This window comes from Cygnus olor, chromosome 10 (assembly GCF_009769625.2).
Source record: "Cygnus olor isolate bCygOlo1 chromosome 10, bCygOlo1.pri.v2, whole genome shotgun sequence".
NCBI classification, from domain to species: domain Eukaryota; kingdom Metazoa; phylum Chordata; class Aves; order Anseriformes; family Anatidae; genus Cygnus; species Cygnus olor.
This window is the reverse complement of record NC_049178.1, coordinates 2690308-2708636: the sequence shown is the minus strand read 5'-3', so window position 1 is coordinate 2708636 and position 18329 is coordinate 2690308. Positions and strand designations below refer to the sequence as shown.

Genomic DNA, 18329 nt, shown 5'->3' with positions numbered 1-18329 from the left:
AAACAGCAGTACCAGGCAGCAGTAACATATGAAGGATGGAGACTGGAGGTTTTAAAGAGCAAGATGTAAGCTATGGGAAGAACCTCAGAGGAAGGCAGCATTTGGGGAAATTAGGTCCTTGCATGTGCTCTTACAGCTTGACACTTCTTTGCTGCCCACAGAGTGCTTATTAGCTCACGGAGGGTTTCCTGCTTTAGAGAACTAGGATACCTCTTGACAAAGTAGATACTAATTAACTGAAGCTAAGCTTCTCTTTAAATTCCAGGTAATCTTGTGAGCTGATAATGAAGAGGAAGAAAGCATTTGGGAAACAAAGAGCACAGACTAGAACTACACGTAATGACAGGAGTGTGAATCAAATTCGTCCATCTTATGGAAAGCTCTAGAGCATACTCATAGATTTCAGTTACCTCCTGGGTATAAAATAGCATCTGACAGGTTGTTACAGGTACGTCTAGTGTATCTGGCACTAATATAACTTTGAATAAGCACAGGAAACAAAGGTACCATGCAAGCCAAAGAAATGGATGGTGAGAGAGAGTCAGCAGCAGCAGCAATAACAAATAGGAAGCTGCAAGTCATCCACATAGGTTGGGTGACTTCCTCTGTTGTCCCGATGCAGCATAGTCTTTCAGTTTATTCTCAGTTTGAGCAAATGGTATTGATATACCATTAAACCTTTGCAGTTACATCTCACATACTCATTCGAGTCTGGTTTGCTTCTGTATGTGCCACAGAAGTGTCTAGTAATGATCGTGCCAAAATGGAGTCTGACACCTACACTGAAGTACCTGAACAATTAATTTAGTTATTATTACTACTGTTACTATTCTAATGCTATTTCGGTATTAAAAAAAAATCAGGAGCTGAATGACATGAATTCAGTTTTTTGCTTGTTTGCTTTCTTCACTATTCCTTTTGATCTGAGTCTCACCAAGGGACTAACTGGTTATAATTGACTGTTGTGTTCTGTGAATCAGCCATGATGTTTCTGTCTTTAAACGAAGACCCCCCGTTTTCATTTCATCAGATTCTGACTGCTGAGCATTGGGTTTTGTTCTGTGAACATCTGCAGATTTCATTCATTTTCTTTAGAAGAGATAATTTCTCAACAGGACTTTGTTTTACTAATGCCAGAAGTGTCAATGCCAGAGGCCTGAATCTTGCAGGGACTCGCTTTGACTACAGACTGTACTTGCTCAGTAACTTTAATTTGGCAAGAGATATTTTCTTATTTGGCAGCATGTATTTCCTTATGTGTGCATGGAAGTGGGAAACAAACAAACCAAAAAAAAATGGAGGTCCATATTTTTAAATAATTTGGGAATGACTCATAGATACTGAATATGTGAGCACAGACCTTCCAAGAATATGCAAACCTCTCAGACACCCAGGCATAGCACATACACTCAGTCAAATTCCTGTTTCTTTAAATTAGAGAAGATATCCTATACAGTTTTGTATAACTTTCAGCAAGGTGCTGAAAGCATTAACTGAGAACACATCTCCCTGGAGTGACTGGGGAAACGAAGACATTCACTAAAAACTAGATGAATTGCCATCTCCTCTGAAAGGAATGTCAGTCTTGATGTGATCACTTACTTCTTAGGGTATATTGCTGGTTTGGATTTTGTGTACAAGCCTATGGTTTTAGATTCAGAAGCTGTTTGTACCTGCAATTTCAGAGGCTATCCTAGGTTACTGAAAACATTCTGCTTAGACTTTAATCCTTTTTTTATTAAATTAGCTTTGCAACCTTTCAAATTGTTCTGTACTTAAAAAAGGCTAAGACAAAGATAAAGCAGGCCCAAATAAAAATAGCCAAGCAAGTAAAAATACTGGGTACTGAATTCAGTGAAATACATCTGTAAGCAAGCACTACAACATTCCGCAGGGGTATTTTCAGCCTTTTCCTTAACCAGCCTAATAACTGATATTTGAAATTAAAGTGAGATCAAATCTTCTGTAAAATAAAGAAGTTTTCTGTTTACCAAGTACATTTTACCAGTTTCTACGGGTACTTCTAAAATAATTAGTCATTAATAATTAAGAATTCATTTGGCTAATGCCTACTTCAAAAAAAAAAAAATCGCCACTCTTACAAATGGCTGTGAAGCCGCCTAATAAAGTGCGGAACATGTCACCTAACAATTAGCACTATTCATTACCCCAAATAAGAGAGTCTTTGTCACTGTAGCAACTGAGGATGTCATTGTTCTTTTCAAGATGGAGAGACTTCAGCAAAACCATTAGTATTTCTGAGAGCTGGATAATTCTATGCAATAAATTTGTTAGTCTCTTATTCAAGCATATGTTGTAGGGGCCAAACACATTCTTGTTCTTCTCTTCATACATACTCGCATCTACTGAAATCTGCAGGAGCTGAGTTCAATCAACAGTAGATTTTCATACTGCTGCACAAACAAAACATGGAAGAGCCAGGGACATCTGCAATAAGGAAGCGTTCACTTAAACTTCATAACCCTGTACTATCCAATGCCTTCAGCAAGCATCACAATCAGCTTCATACGAAATGGGCTATATCTGCTTTTCCACAAGAGCACTGTTTACTTATGCAGCCAAACAACTTACCTGGGAAAAGTACGACTTCGAAGTTCCTTTATAAAGACTTGACTCCCGTTCTGTACAGGTTTGACCTCTGTAGTCTGTCCAGTATCGTGTTTATGCCAATTTCTTTTCTTTTTCACTGAAAAGGAATGGGTTGCACAGTACCATATGCTAAGTAGAAGAAAATTATTAAAACGTTTGAAGGAAGGACAAATCTTCATGGCATTTCTTAGGTGAGCAGAGATGAGGGGACCCCCACTACGCTGCCATGAAAATTTCAGTATTGCTCTCAATTCACCATTAGACAATTATACTGTAGTCTGAAGATCTATTACATACTGAACAGTGTTCGTTTTGTAACATAAGGGCAACCAGACGGATAATTACTGAGCTGCACAGCTATCACAGGCTTCATGCAAACACAGGCTCTGGACATTTTGTACTTGTCAGACTACACACTTAATCCTTATCATAGAACCCTTAGGAAAGACACTTTTCTGCTCTGTCACTACGTCACATAGGTCTTTATGAACATATTTGTTATGAATTACCTTTGTCTAAAGGTCTGTCCAGCAGTGGTAGGTTTGACATCAATTTGGATGGGCTTTGAATTATGCCCTGCACACAACATGCACATAACAGGGAAAAAAAAAAAAGATGCAAGGGCACCACAAATGCAATTTTTACAACTTCTCTTATTTCTAGGATTTGAAAGGCAAGCCAGGTTTATGCATTAACTTGATACCATCAGACAGAAGGTCCCTTATGCTCCCTGTGGGTTACTGACATATAAGCAAGTTTCTCATGGAAAAAGGGTCAGCCGAAATAAGCACAAATAAGCAAGTCAAATGTCTATGTAGTTCTGCCTTGCCTCTGACAGCCAGATAACACAAAGCGAGAAAAACTGGTCCAGTTTTTATCTTAGGCAGCATTAGCTCTCTCAGCTGTTCCTATTTCCACAGTCTGCTTGGACATGCTCATTTTTGCAGTAAACTGTACTGTCCCAAGTGCATATTCATAAAGTTCCAAGAACCATTAGCAGAATTTTCATACATCACAACTTTATTTTTTTACACCTCACGGAACTAAACATTTTACCTCCAAATCGAGATCTCCTCAGCAGCCATGCATGGATGGCACTCTTTCCTCACACTTTGCACATGCACACACACGTATCCACATACTTTTTCGTTAAGAAAGGAATCCAGAGGCCACAGCTATAAGACATACGGTCCGGAACAAGCTAACTTTTTCCATTACATCTACCAATGAATCCACCCCGGGTTTTGCACAAAGCATGTTGGTTTTATTAGTTCCATGCAGCTCTCCAGCCTAGCTGGATATATTCATTAAAGCTGCTAGTTCTTTATCTTAATGACTCTCAGGCTTAGTGTATTAATTCAGTGCTCCTGGTAACAAAGGAAACAAGCCCTACATGAATGCCGAACCTTCCTCCTCTTCTCTCCTTCCCAGTGAGTGCCCCCTCCCAACAGAGCCATGGAGCACGGGGACTCCTTGCACAAGTCCCAGCAAAACAGGTGTTGCTTCTCACAGTGATGATTAAAGAGCTTATCATATTAGCATGTTCTTTTATTATATTTCAGATAGCATTGCACGTTGAGAAATAAAAGCGACAAATCAGCGTGATTTGAGAAATCCACCGCAACTCTCCAGAAAGCACCAGGGAGCTATTTCCTTGGGTACCGGGAGGCGGTAGGCATCCACCTCTCACGCAACGACAGCAAGCAGCATCTGCTGTCAGAACTCTCCACAGGAGGTGCTATCTCAAGGATCACAGCAGTCCGGCTGCTGTAGACCATTATGCTACATCAAACAGTCGACATTTGGCCCATTTTCAGCCATTCTCTTTATGTTTCATCTTTACCATGAGCACCGCAGTAAGGATTAAAGTCCATTAACATGTGCAACAAATACTAGCTTTGGCCAGAAAGAGGACTTTTTCTTAAATGATTACAGATTTCTTTTTCTGCAGAACTTTCTGATCAAAATTTGACCTTTGAAAAATATAACCCACTCCTCCGACAGAAAACCCTCCAGAAGAAAGAAGGAATATATTTTTATGATTTGAAAATGTATAATTCTAGACTTCAAAGGTGTACTTACAGTTTTTCAAATGTATTTATGATGAAGGGCTACTTAGAAGCACCATATTAGTTCTCTATTGACTTACATGAAAGGCTGTAACTGTTTAAAAAGTTTCAGCCTAACTTTGGTCTGCTTGCATCTACGTAACTTCCCTGATTCCAGAGAACTTACCCTGATTTTCACTGCAGCAGTCAAACCAAACATTTCAGACTGTGTTATGAAAATGAGTCAAGTCTGCCTTAACAAAGCACTTACATTTTATTTAAATGATGTCAGAAAAATTTTTGTGAATGTGTATAATTTTTCCCAAAGAGAAGTCCCTACAAATTTCATTAAAGTGAAATGGCTTAAAATGTCATATGACAGGAAGCAATTTTCTGAAATAGTAGCCACTAAGCCACATTGGTAAAGTGGAAGAATGTAAGAGGAGGAAAATGATTTTAAAATTTGACATCTGGAAAACATATATTGTGGAATGTGTGCTCCAGAAATACACATATATTTTTAAATCCAGACAAGTTGCATAACAGACAATTGGTGTCTGTGTTTCCCTTTGCTAATCTTGCAATAATTAAATCCTACCAGTGAACAACTGGCTCAGGACAACACTTACTCATTTATTACAAAATTGATACTGCTAGATAACTCGTTTAAACATATACTGGAACAGTTAATAAACAAATGAAACTGATCATCTTGTGGAAGTCCCAACAGAGGCTAAGTGCAGCATAGCAGGATGTACTGCATACAAATGCCTGCCAGAATGAATGCAGTAAGTCAAGCTGTTCCTGCCTTCATTTACTTGGTCTTTATATTTTCTAGCCTATTGCACTCCGCAAGGAGGGGCTACAGGATAACAGCCTATTTTTTCAACAGAATCCATGATTCTATTGGTTAATGGTGAAAACTGCAACGCGGCTTGAGGAATCTGTGATCTTAGACCAAAACTGAAGGTAAGTTAATCAACAACTAATGTTTAAATGTTCCCAAGATCTTTACACGTAACTACTTTGACGGTTGGTCTTGTACATCATCTAACTTTCCATAATGCATCTGTAGAGAGAAAACAAACTCATATTGATCTATGGGAAAATTATATAACACTCTGTATTTCTATGACACTGAAAACTATAACTAGTGACAGTGTTCTAGCTCCACTTTCTGCCATGCTGTACAATGCAGACTGAGGGATATACTGCCAAGTCTGGAGTCTTTTTACTGGAGTAAAAAGAACTAAATAGCCAAAAACCTTCTTAAAGCATCAGAAGACTCTGGTTAGTTTAAACTCTCCTCATCTTAACTAGCATATTCAACTTGTAGTCTTTTTAATCAAAAACTGCCATTTCTGAATTCTACGATTATGCACCACTGTTTTTAACAGGATTTATATTTAATTCCTGATTGTAGACTTTGGCTACTTCTGTCTGATTTCTCACACACACACACTGAAAAGTAGGTGTCTTTCACCATTCATAATTCAAAGCAAAGTGGAAGAAGTCTAAGACATCTCAATGTCACACAAAACTCTCAGAAGTCCTCTGCTTTCTCTCCTACACTGGCTCAATAATAGCCTCAGAGTATCTGTAGTTATACATCCCTTTTCAAGGCAGGCCATTGTAATGACAAACTGCTTGCTTTAAGATCACTTGTGCTTATTTGTTTGACCAATTTCCAGTACATTTGTCAAAAAACTTCCAACAAAACTGATTCATTTAAATCAAAACATTTTGTGGGGACATACTGATTTTGTTAAGTCCTTCAGGACTTGCCTCCCAATTTTATTTTTTTTTTTGCCAGTGTGCCCAATTTGTGGGTGCCCTGCTGGACCAGTTGTTAGCAGACCATCTGGGTGACAAGAACAGCTGCAGATTGTCCAGGTTTCCAGTTCACACTTTATTTTGAAAAAGAGTGGAAAAACAATTTCAATTTTTGACCACAAAACAAACATTTCAGACCATTCCCCTTTCCTCCAAGAATTTTTTTTCAACTTGAATTTTCAAGACAGTGCAGGAATAATTAGCTGGTTTTAGTATTACTGAGTTTTAATACAACAAAAATCAGTTTCCACCCATCCCTGATTTCTCACTAAAAAAGAAATGTTCTGATTCTGTGTTCGTGGGAGATGAGCACAGTGCTTTTCCTTTGTGTGTTGCTGTAATGTCGCAAAGGAGCGAGAACATCCACATCACTGTTGCTTATTTACAATAAATGGCTTTCAAGTAAAGCATTTAATCTTTTACAGCAATTGGTTTCTTTTTTCTTTCCGATTGTGTAATAGAAAGAATTTGTGAATTAATCTGACCAAAGGCAAACACATCCTACAATTCTTTCCCAGACAAAGCTCCCACTGAGATCAACTATCACTTTTACTCAGGAAAACTTTTACCTGTGAAATAACAGCAAGAATTGGCATCCTCAGCGCATCCTACAATTTTGACTGCCGCTGAAATTGCTACAGTTTTATACCCAGGCAAACCATAACATATTGTTTCTTACTCTTCTCATCAAAAGACAAAAAACACCACGCAGTTTCTGAAAATCACTGTATTAGACCTTTGTCTAGTCCACAGCAGTAAGTGCCTCACAACGCTTAAGGGAGGACGTGCTATTTTCATCGCAGACTGGGGACTGAAGCAGAAGAGGTAAGGTGCCTTGCATTAGCTCATGCACACTGCCTGAGGCCAGGTGAGGCTGGGAGCTAAATTCAGATCTCTAGAATCCAGTCCATGTTCCCCCCCCCCCCGCCCCGACACCTCTTTTTGCCTCATGTTTTGAATTCTAGTTTTTATGACACAATCTATTTACATGTGTCTTACTGTAACAAAACAAAACAAAAGGAAGATTCTTTTGTTTAAACATACAGAATCTGTCATCTATCTGAGGACCAGCCATGCAAGTATACTTACAAGTAGACTTTCCATGGGTTTTCTCACAATTTGGACAGTGATAGATGTCAATGTCTGGTGCCTCCTCTTCTTCAACACCCACACAGCTGGAATATTTAAAAGCAGATATTACATTAGCTTGAGTCAATTTCCAAACATGCAAGCACACAATTAATAATGAAAGAAAAAAACACCACCCTATAAGCTGCGCATTTAGTATGCAGCTATGCTGACTGCTAACGGCTATACCCAGGCAAAACTTAGCTGCTCTTTACACTAGTACAGTCCGATTGGATTTTCTACAGCCTACGTTCCTGATGTGGTGCTAAAAAAGGTGGCTTTCAGAAAGCCACTACCAGCTCACTCTGGACCTCCCATTAAAATGTGGCAGAGAGTCCCCAAGAATGTTTTTTTCCTAAGCAGACCACTTTGTGCCTACACATTGTTCTTCAAGTGCCCTCCCGCATAAACCTAATTAACAAAACACAACTTCACCAAGCATGTATGGACAGCTGCTAGGTACTGGAGCACTCTGCCAAAGTACACCATATACAAGTCTTCTATAGGTTCCCTTTCTATTACAATATCTGAAGACGAAGAGGAAAAGAAGACACACAGCTCACAGCACTTCTGGCTGCCAAGAAGATGGGTTGTATCATGGCAGCTGCTTGGAACACCCACTGAGATTATTTTGGATGCACAACATACGTAACAATACAGTGCAGCCTGCGGGCACTCTGTGTGAATGCAATCCAATGGCACAACACAGCACTGGGGAAAAACAAAACTAAATTGCGAAGGAATGAAGTACCCAAGATAAGATGTTGCGCAGTTGAAGCACTGAGCAGCCAGCCAAATAATCAAACTCCAGAATGGCACCGCTCCTCCATGAGGAGGAAAAGCAAACAGGATTCTGCTCCTGCTTGTTCTGTCTGAAACAGCCCAGACTGCGAGGTGCATGTTTGCAGCACATACGCAAAAATATCCTTCAAGTGCCTTGCAGAAAGCTGGGGGTTGTGAGATACAGCTCTCGTGTTATGGCTCCGTGGGAGCTCAGCGAGGCAAGAGGAGCCATGAGAGGCAACGAAGGCAGCCTCACCTTGGCCACCAGCACAAACAAGGCTGGATCACACCACAACAGGAGCAGCCTTGGAGTTTCCCTGCTTCACACCCTGAAACACCTTCTCCATGCTCTTCAGTTAGCAAAACCTCCAATATATCTCTTTTGCCAGGGGAAGGGTTTGGACCCATATCATGGAAGTGTCATCTTGCCGTCATGTGCAGCACCTGCCTGGCTATGTGGAGCTCAGAGCTCTTGTTGTGACTTTGGGGGTGCAGGTATGTGCACACACACAGCATGAGTGAGCACACATGCACACACGGGCGTGCTCGGGGCAGCAGGAGCTGCTTTGAAAAAGTGACAGAACCATGTAAATCAAAATACACGATGACCCTCTGCATTTACAGAGGTGGGTTTGAAACCGCTTTGAATCCAAGCCACGCAGTGACGTGTAACTGTAAGGATCATGATTACAATCCACAGATCTACCTGCTTTTGAAAAACAGCATTAAAAAACAAACAAACAAACAAACAAACAGTGAGTATTCCACCAAGCTGGAAAATGCCAAAGAAGGTAAGATATGGAAATAAATATTTTTTTATGACCACAAAATAAGATTCTGCCAGAAACCTTTGTGGACATTTCCACCCTGTTGTAGCCACCAGTGTAAGTATGGGACCCAGGCCTTGCCAAACTAAAGAAGCTTTGCAACCAAAATTGCAGAAATTCTCATTTTTGAGAGTTCAGCCTGGCTGCAGAGCTGCAACAGCACTTCTGGTAAACAAAACTCTATTTCTGAATCATGTAAAAGTAATCACAGATTTGGCTGATGCTTTTTGTATTAAACAGTTGCTTGAAAAGATACAAAATCACTGGGTCTCCCTGGGCAGACAGCATGGAAAACTGAAGAGTAAGTTTGCAGACAGGAAAAAATCATCGTAACAATCCAGTCCTCAGAGTCAAGTACGTACAGGCAGTAAAATACCAGATTAAGCAGTAGAAAATTTAAACAAACCCTGGCAGATTAGAACAAGCGTAACAGAATGTGGAGGATTCCTCTGCTCGTAAAGCTGCATCAGCTGCTTATGCCACTGGGTTCAGCTTGTCAAGCTTTGTAAAGGTATGGATTAGGCTCTATACAAGGGCTTGAAAAGTCTATATTTAGCTAAACTAAGCAGATGAGACCCTTGCGCACTGCATGGATCGCTACAGGAGGAGGTATGAAAAGCTACTGCAATGGGCAAAGGCTTCAGTGTGGTGGGAGCTATTGTTCTGAGAGCAAGTAAAAATATTTAACTAGAACAAAATGGAAGAGTAAAAATAACTGACCTCAAACTCAAATGGTTCTCTGAAGGCTGCAGTCAACTCTTCCACCACAACACGGCTTTTGAATAATGATTAGCCATTTACAGCTACCAGCAGCCAGAAACTGCTATCCTTACTGCACCTGAAATTGCAAGTACAAACTTTCCAAGCAATCACCCCTACTGAAATGACTCTGACGATCATTAATAAAATTATGAGCTGGCTCCAGTTCATTCCCCTTTTCTCAGTGAACAGAGCTTGACTTGCCAGCCGCTTCCACCGGCTGGCTTCCACATGAATGTGGGCACAAAAATTGAATTTCCATAGTTAAAGACGCACGATCCCCAAATAAATTCCTGCCAGCACAGGAACAAGGACTGGCTGCTGGGCTGTTGTCAGCTCCACCGCAATGGCCCATCCCTGAGTTTGTCTCAAAAGCACATTTGCACCTGTGAAGGGGGAAGACGAGAAGCTCGCCAGGCCAGCCTTTGGCAGAGGTCAGCGCAGGGTCCTGAAGTGGTCTCCTACCTAACTTACACGTGTATTTTAAACTCAAAGTAGCTAATTAACAATAGAATAAAATCACATTCCAATAGGTGAATAAAACCATTTCATCGACAGCAGCTGAACAGTGCTGCCCTTTCCCTCAAGCCCTGTGTCCCCCCCCAAATTTTAGCACAAAAGGTGCATTGTATTTTGTATCTTTTTTTTTTTGTGTGTGAGAATGCTCCACTTCAGTCTCTCCAGTTTCTCTCTTCTTTTTTTTTTTTTTTTTGTCCTATTTGCCTGAGAGAAATGCAAACATAAAAAAGACTGGAGTCGACCATTTGACCCCCTACAATGATCAAACAGGCTCCAAGTTAGACAATGCCGGATCCCACGCGGCGTGCCTGGGAGCAGCCTCCAGCAACAGCCCCTGCTGCACCGACTCGCACATTAATCTGTCAATATGAACCCTGGATGCATTACCATCAGCAGCAAAGAACTGGAAAAAAAAACCTCTCAATAGCACTTTTGTGCAATTATTCAGATCTGCCAATGAGATAAAAATGGACACGAGAGGTTCAGCAAAAGAACTGCACATGTAGTGTCGAGGCAGAGCTTACAAAAGCACAGTCTGAGCTGGAAATAAGCTGGGGGAGTGGGAACACTGGCCAACGTCGCAGGACAGACACAGCTGCCAGCCTCCTCGCAATCTGTTCCTCACTTGCAGAGGGAACAACTGCACGGGATGCATGCAGCAGGAGCTGGCCTCTGCCTGTGCTGAGCCCTGCTCTCCTGCGGCACGAGGGGAGGAGAGGAGAAAGGTGAGCACAGGCCGGTGGTACTGGCAGGAAGACTCCCACAGGCCAGGAGGAGATGGAGAAGGCTGAGTAGAGAGACACTGCAGCTTCACGGGGCTGGAGGGGTGAAGCTGTGGAGAGCTGCTCCTGTGAGGGGAAGATGGGCAGGGAGCAGAGGGGCGAGCAGCAGCAGGCAGAAGGGGAAGCAGCCTTCAGAACAACAGCAGGAGCAGACTTAGTTGATCCATTTGTATCAGCAGGCCAAGAATTGGTTTCAGAAAGCCCGTAAAATCCCCAAAACAACGTACTGACATCCCAACAAGATCCCCTTCTGCTGCAAGAGCTCACAGATCAAGTGGCACAGCATTTACCCTACAGCAGGTAGGCTGACAGAGGTGGCTGAACACACAGTCCTGCGTACACAGCGAGGGTAACCCACCGCTGCCTGCAATTTCATACTCAAACGTGTGCAGGTATGAGGTGGGTGTCCTCTGTACAAGTATTTACAGACCCCCTGACAGTTCCCACTCTCTGTGAACCATCTCTAGCTACAGCTTCTTAACTGTGTGACAATTAGGAAGTTTTCCCAGACTAAATATGTTGTTCCTGGGGAAAGCATCAGGTTCCCAAAGCAGATTTGAAGGAAAAAAATTAATATACGAAGGCTAAAGAAAAAAGGGAAGAAAACACTCCCCAAGACGTCTTGCAAAGACACTGTGGCGTGGGCACGAACACGTGAGAGGCTGCAGCAGCAAGATGCCAGCTGGGAAGCAGGGCAGCAGCCGGAGCTAGAGGTTACGGTGCAAGCCACGGCAGTGCAGATGCAGGCAGCACAGCAGCCTCAGAAAACGCGCTCCACGTCTTTGCCCAAGTGCAGTAAAGCTAGAAGAAGAGGTTAATTGTTGTGTATCCAAGAATATCTCGTTGGGATGATTTAAAACAACTTAACGGCTGACTTTAAATGTTATTAAAATAATTTAGCTCAGGTTGAGGCAGTGTAAAACTGATTTGATCATCAGATAAAAGCAAAGCACTGTTATTGATGCATTTGAATTTTACCAAAAGTGTTATAGGCTAATAATAATAATAATAATAAAAGTAAATCATTTGTTACTGTAGCTGTTTAAGCTGATATATCGCACATTTTACAGTGACTTAAATGAGAATTAGCACTAACAGAAGCATTTGCAATCAGAGGTTAGAAATTACATTTTTATTAGAAACTTTGCCCTTTGCCACTTTAAAACAAAATTGCTTCTGTGTTCACAATGAAGAGATATTCAGATGTTAGCATTCTGACAAAGTTAACGACTTTTTATATGCAGGCAACAACAACAAAAGGTGCATAAATCTGAACTGTTTTTATAGCACGAATGTCTATGAGGACCTTGATTTGTAATCTTCAATGAGATGACATTTAAGTAATTTTAGGAGAAAAATTAACCCATCCTATTAAGGGGTTAATGAGAAAAATTAATCCATTCCATTAAAACCATGTAATAACCATTATCGTACAGAAGACAAGTGCAGAAAAATATCAAAGAACAAAACAACCAGACAAAAGGCAATTTGATGGGAAAGAAACTAAAACTTAGTAATACATAAATAAAACTTGTGAAAACAAACCAATCTTACATTTTATCCTTTCTCAAGGACCACTATTGCACAAACTACAAAGCAGCATGAAACATAAGGTCTTCACACAGAGAACTGGGTCTCTAAGAAGCGTTGCAAGACAGCACAGATGGAAATGACGGCAGCTTCCCGGGATGCTGAGCACCTGCAAGATTCAGTCATGTTTGGTAACCCATCAGGGAGCACACTTCGTTCAGGTGAGAAGAGGCACCCTGTCCTCACTCCTACCTCTCACCCCTAATTGCAGGTCCCAGTTTCTGGAGTGGGGAAAAAACATTCTTTCCCTACTTTCCGGCTCATCCAGCTGATTACAGATTTAACCTGTTAGCTTTCATTTCATGCCATGGTTTATCCACTTCCTGCTGAGGCACTCTGCTAAGGCATTACATGTAAATACACTCTGTCTACAGAGAAGGCCAGCACAGCTGTACCTACCTACAGGCACGGAAGGTGTCACTAACAGGACTGGGGGATTTGCTCAGGTTACCCGGCAGGCCAGCAGCAGAGCTGAACACAAAACAGGTCTCCAGAGCTTGCTGCTAAGTGCAGTAGTGTCTGTCACAACCACTGTCAAATACACTGTTCAGAATTTGTAACTAGCAAATAAACCGCTGGATTAGTTGTTATATTCTGTTTATTTAATTTAACTTCCATTTTCATCTTTTACCACTTCACTAGAAGCATGCCAAAAGCTTAGAGAATTTTAACACTGGTAAAAAATGACATTTTAACTCTTATTTCACACAACTGCATATCTGCTTCTCCTTCTTTTCCTGAATCAGTCCAAAGCCAAATAACTTCAACCACCAGCCACAGACCTGGAAACTGCATCGCATGGCTGAAGAAGTTCCTCACAGCTCAGGAACAGCTTTCGTCCAGCTGCTTCACGAACGTGAATCCAGACACATGGGAACTTTCTGCACAAGCATATGCAACCTTTGAGGCATGTGAGGACCCAACAGGACGAAGTGCAAGGCCACCTCTGCCATGCATGTGCAGGGAACCAGTGGTGTTCGTCCCACCGAAGGATTTAGGAGAGCCTGGGGCTCAGTGTCACCAGCACAGCCCCAGGCCAGGGCATCCTGACGTACTGAGCGCCCAGGCACTGACCCACACTAGTCTACAGGAGACAGGCTGCGATGCCTGACAACCCTTCTTGTGCTGAACGATTAATGACCAGAGCCAAGTTGGAGACCTAAGGACACAGCTGCCCTTACCCTCAGCGCTCCTTTCTTGTCATCTGCCTACCCTTCCTTCATCATGCATGGTTTTCTCTTCTGCATCGTTCACCTTTCATTTCCTTGCCTTATCCTGCAACAGCAGTGAAGGATTCCTGCGTGGGGTAAGACACAGCAATTCTGCTAATGAGACCGTGGGGTCGTCACCCCACAAGGCTGCTGAGAACAACTTAAGCAAAGACCTCTTGAGATGATTCAGACTAACAGGTACAGACCAGATGACCCTTCTCTGTGCCATTAGCTTTAAATAAGGACCATTAATACGAAAAATGGTGCTTGACCTCACTCCTCTCTCTTCTCTCAGAAGCTGGAGGCAGAATCACTGGTTATGAACCAGGAGAGGGAAGGGTGGTGCTGAGGGGCCTGTGCTCCAGCCCACGCAGGGCCTGGCTTGGGGACAGGCAGCAAGGGTGCTCGGCCTCAGCACGTGAGGATGTAGCATCAAAGCCCCAGGTGGGGTGGCAATCATGGAGCAGAACAGGCATTTGTGGCATTTCTATGGGTAATAAAGGTGGTAATTAGTGATTAACCTAAGTTCATCCTCATCATTTAACAACAGGGCATCTACTAGTATAATTTCTTGACGTCATCTATCACACGTTACACAATAACACTCTTCCTTAACAACAAGATGCCATTTATAGGAAAGATATACATCGAGTTTCAGAAGCCTCTGTCATCTGGGGAAAAAAAAACCACTACAGGTACCACAGGAAAATTGTGACTTCTCAGCAGTCAAAAGAATCATGGTTCCCATTTTGATGGCTATCTGGTGCTTACATATCTACTTGATCATGTGTTTATTACTCCTTTTCATCAGATCTGCCAAAGTAGCTGTAATTGCCCCCAAACTGAGACATTCCCTTGGCTACACAGTAGTTATGAGACAGGCCAATGCTAGGTGACAGTGATTTCTTGGGTCTTAATCACAGCATCCAGAAATGCAACGGCTAATATTGCAGACGAGAGTTGTTAAGGAAAAACAAGACAAGGAAAAGAAACAAGTAGTTCCAAGAGGAGCAAATCTAGTGAAAAGCTGTTGCCTGGATTTGAGTCTCATTCTGTTTTCCTGGTGGATGTTACTGGGTGAACTCTGACCAGGGCTCTTCCATGTATGTTCTCCCGTGTCTAATAAGCAAACAGACAAGCCCTTCCCTAAGTAGAAGGATTTGTCTCTTCTAATCAGCCACATATTTTCACAAAATATGCACGAATTTTTGAGACCTCAAGCCTGCTGTCAGATATGGTTAAAGCTAAAAAGCGAGTTGAAAAATCATTTTGGAGAACAGAAAGATGCACACATCAGTGTCACCTCACTAGGAAACCCAGGAGCGAGCAGTGGCAGCCGGAAAACAATGCTTGTTGACTTAGGCACATCTGCAAGCATCTAATAAAAGGGACTTGTTGAAGAAGAGCCTAAATGATGATGAACCTAGCTCCACTGGATAGCTCGTGTTTTACATCATGAGGAAGCAGTGGGTTCCTCTCCCACATGCTGTATTCTAGCACTTGTTACGGCTCTCTTTAATCCCAGGTAAATTACGTAATTTCTTTGACTCAATTTCTCCACCTATTAAACAGTAATATTAATACCTGCCTGATAACCTCAAAGGCTGCTGTAGTATAATTAACAAACATTTGCTCAGTGTTTTGAAGCTGGGAGTCTCCATGCAAGTGCCCGGTTCTGCTACCCACACACAGACCTTTTGCCGCAGAGGTCTGTCTCTACTGCTTGTGAATTCTCCTGTGGGGATCTACAAACAAAGGTTCTCCTTGTGATATTATCCTTTCCTGAGCGTCACAAATCCACGTATTTGGGGAGCACCACCACAGAGCGAAGGCTGCGGCACTGTTGGCTGCGCAGGGACTGGAGCCCCTCGTCTGCCCCTGGCCCCACCTGGCAGAGTGCTGCACGAGCGCTGCCTCGCCCCTGTATGTGTCCTCTAACCTCCTGGCAATGAAGTCAGCTTCAAAGCAAACAGGCTGTGCATTTGAAGCTGGAAGAATTAACCTCCTCCAGCTTATAGAAAACCCAAAGGCAGTTATTTTCTGTTCTGCAATGTTTTCTGTTTTGTCAATGTTCCTTCAAACTGAAGAGTTTGGAGGAAAAAAGAACAATAACAACAAAAAAAAATGGGTAAGGTACAGGTACTATAGCCAGCAGAGGCTGTCTCTTCTTTATTTTAGAGTCAAAGGGAATGCAAACCATGTACAAGCAACTTTAGACTGGGCTTTAGCAGGGGAATGTCCAAACAAATATTGCCACCAGGCTACAAACGAGTACATGCAGCACACACCAGGAATACCGTGCTAACACAGGGCACGTATTCCAGTCACTCAAACCACACCCACACTTCTGAGTAGCTGCTGTGCCCGTTACAGCCACAAAACTATTCAAGCACTTGGGGACTGGAGGCATGACATTAAAACCAGCTTTTGCCTACAGCAAGCCTTATAAATGGTTTTATTCCAGCAAATAGGCACAACACAAGCACTGCTGCTGCTTCCTCCTGGCTGCGTGCTGTTAGAAGTGTGCACAGACAGCAAAGGCAGCGTGCCATGCTGAGCCCCTTGCCCAGAAGGGCTTCGGGCACAAGGGCTGGCTGGGATGGCAGGCCAGCACCCCAGCACGGCCCCGAGCCAGCCTCTTAGACTCACGTCAAACTGCACCCCTCTGCTGAAATCAGGGCTGCAAGTAATGCTCTCCTTTCTCCTAAAACGTGCTTCTCCTCCTGTTTGAAAACTCTGGTCCTACAGTCCCTCCAAGAACACAGAGAGGGAAATGCTCTTTTAGGGGCACGGCAGTGGGACGTGCCTCCATTTACACTTTATTATTTGGAAATTGTTTTAGGAGGAGGGGTGCTACCTGCTCTTTCTGATGTTTGCAATTGTACTGGAAGTTAGCTGCTTGTTTATGAAGTAGGTGTCCTTTCGTTTTAAAAAGAGGAACGGACTAAATCTGTTACAGTCCCGGTCAGAAATGCAAACAGGATTGAATTACAGCAAGGAGCTGCTCTCACCACTTCTACATCCCTACACCTCAGCCAGTTGCACGAGTTTTGCTGTCCTGGAGAAACTTTGCTCTTTGGTTGGCTGAACTACATTTTGTGATTTGTTTCAAACTTGTTTGCAGTTGTGGTATGCAGCAGAGAATAAAGCCTTTGGCAGAAAGCGTGAATTACTTGACCTCTACAAAACTATTTGTAAAAGTGAGTGAAATCAGGACCTCCCTGAAAAACAAACGTTACAGCCAACTAAGCCAGCTGCAGAGTATTTTTTTTTTTAATTGCAAATGGCTGAGGGACTTCATGAATGTTACTGGCCACTGCAGGTGCTCAGCACCGCCTTAATTACGAGAAAAATCTTCCCTATTTCTGGGGTGAAGACCATCTCTGCAGCACACAGGCATTAAAGTATACATTACATCTACATGTTTATCACAGAGACAGAGCTGCAGAAGTCTAAACATAAATGTCTCAAACCCCAGTGATGCAAAATACTCAGCTGCTTGAAATAGGGGCTTGCTGCTCTGATCGGTTAGCTGAAGACACAACCCACACTGAGCTCTCTGGAGAGGAAAAATAACAACTGGAGTTTTAAAAGCAATTTTCCAGAAGGAGCACCCGAAATTGCAAGGAAAGTTAAAATAAAAGTAGGTACAGGAACAAAACAGACATTGAGAACTTAAATTACGTTTAGAGAATCACCGATTTTATGCAATCAACAATATCCAGATAGTTCATGCCTGAGTCATAAAACAAGTTTAAAAACACCAGAAACAAATCATATTTAGTAACTGAGACTATTATAGCATACGTTTCCCTAAGGTGTAATAGTTTCATCTCTATTACACTGAATGCTGTTAATGATAATCTGCCCTCAGTCACTATTTTTGTTAGCAGGTTACTTGTTGTGGAAAAAGACTTCCTGTGTTTTTTTTTTTTTTTTTGAACGCTTTATATCTGATCCACTCACTGAAGTCCCCAGTGATCTCTGTAATCTCAAGACATTACAAAGGAAACAAAAGTTTAGTTCACTCCCAGGGAGTTACTATTTTTACATGGTTGCATTGATGCTATTCATAGATACAAAATGTTAAAACTACTCCAGTGGCTCACACACAGAAAACCCATTTTCAGCCTCTTCCTACATTGAAAATACCATAAGATTCTTTTAAATTTATGGTAAGAAAATGAGTCCTTAAAATGAACAACATGCTATACCACTATTTTACCATAGGAAGGAACA

At 42.1% G+C, this 18329-nt stretch overlaps 1 protein-coding gene across 7 annotated transcripts in view; it reads right to left on the bottom strand.

Annotated features, from left to right (window-relative positions):
- PHF2 (PHD finger protein 2) overlaps nucleotides 1-18329 on the bottom strand; it is a 104766-nt gene that overhangs the window by 37234 nt on the left and 49203 nt on the right. For 4 of the 7 annotated variants that reach the window (XM_040568193.1, XM_040568188.1, XM_040568192.1 and 1 more), the window contains exons 2-3: nucleotides 7581-7666; nucleotides 2593-2707 (exon numbers count right to left, since the gene is read on the bottom strand). Coding sequence is in view for 6 of the 7 variants with exons in the window: in XM_040568188.1 (XP_040424122.1) it covers nucleotides 2593-2707; nucleotides 7581-7666 (201 nt within the window). In the remaining variant the exon portion in view is untranslated. Of the gene's footprint in view, nucleotides 1-2592; nucleotides 2708-3119; nucleotides 3187-7580; nucleotides 7667-18329 lie in introns of all 7 variants that reach the window. The other 3 variants (XM_040568191.1, XM_040568187.1, XM_040568189.1) reach the window with 1 other exon arrangement.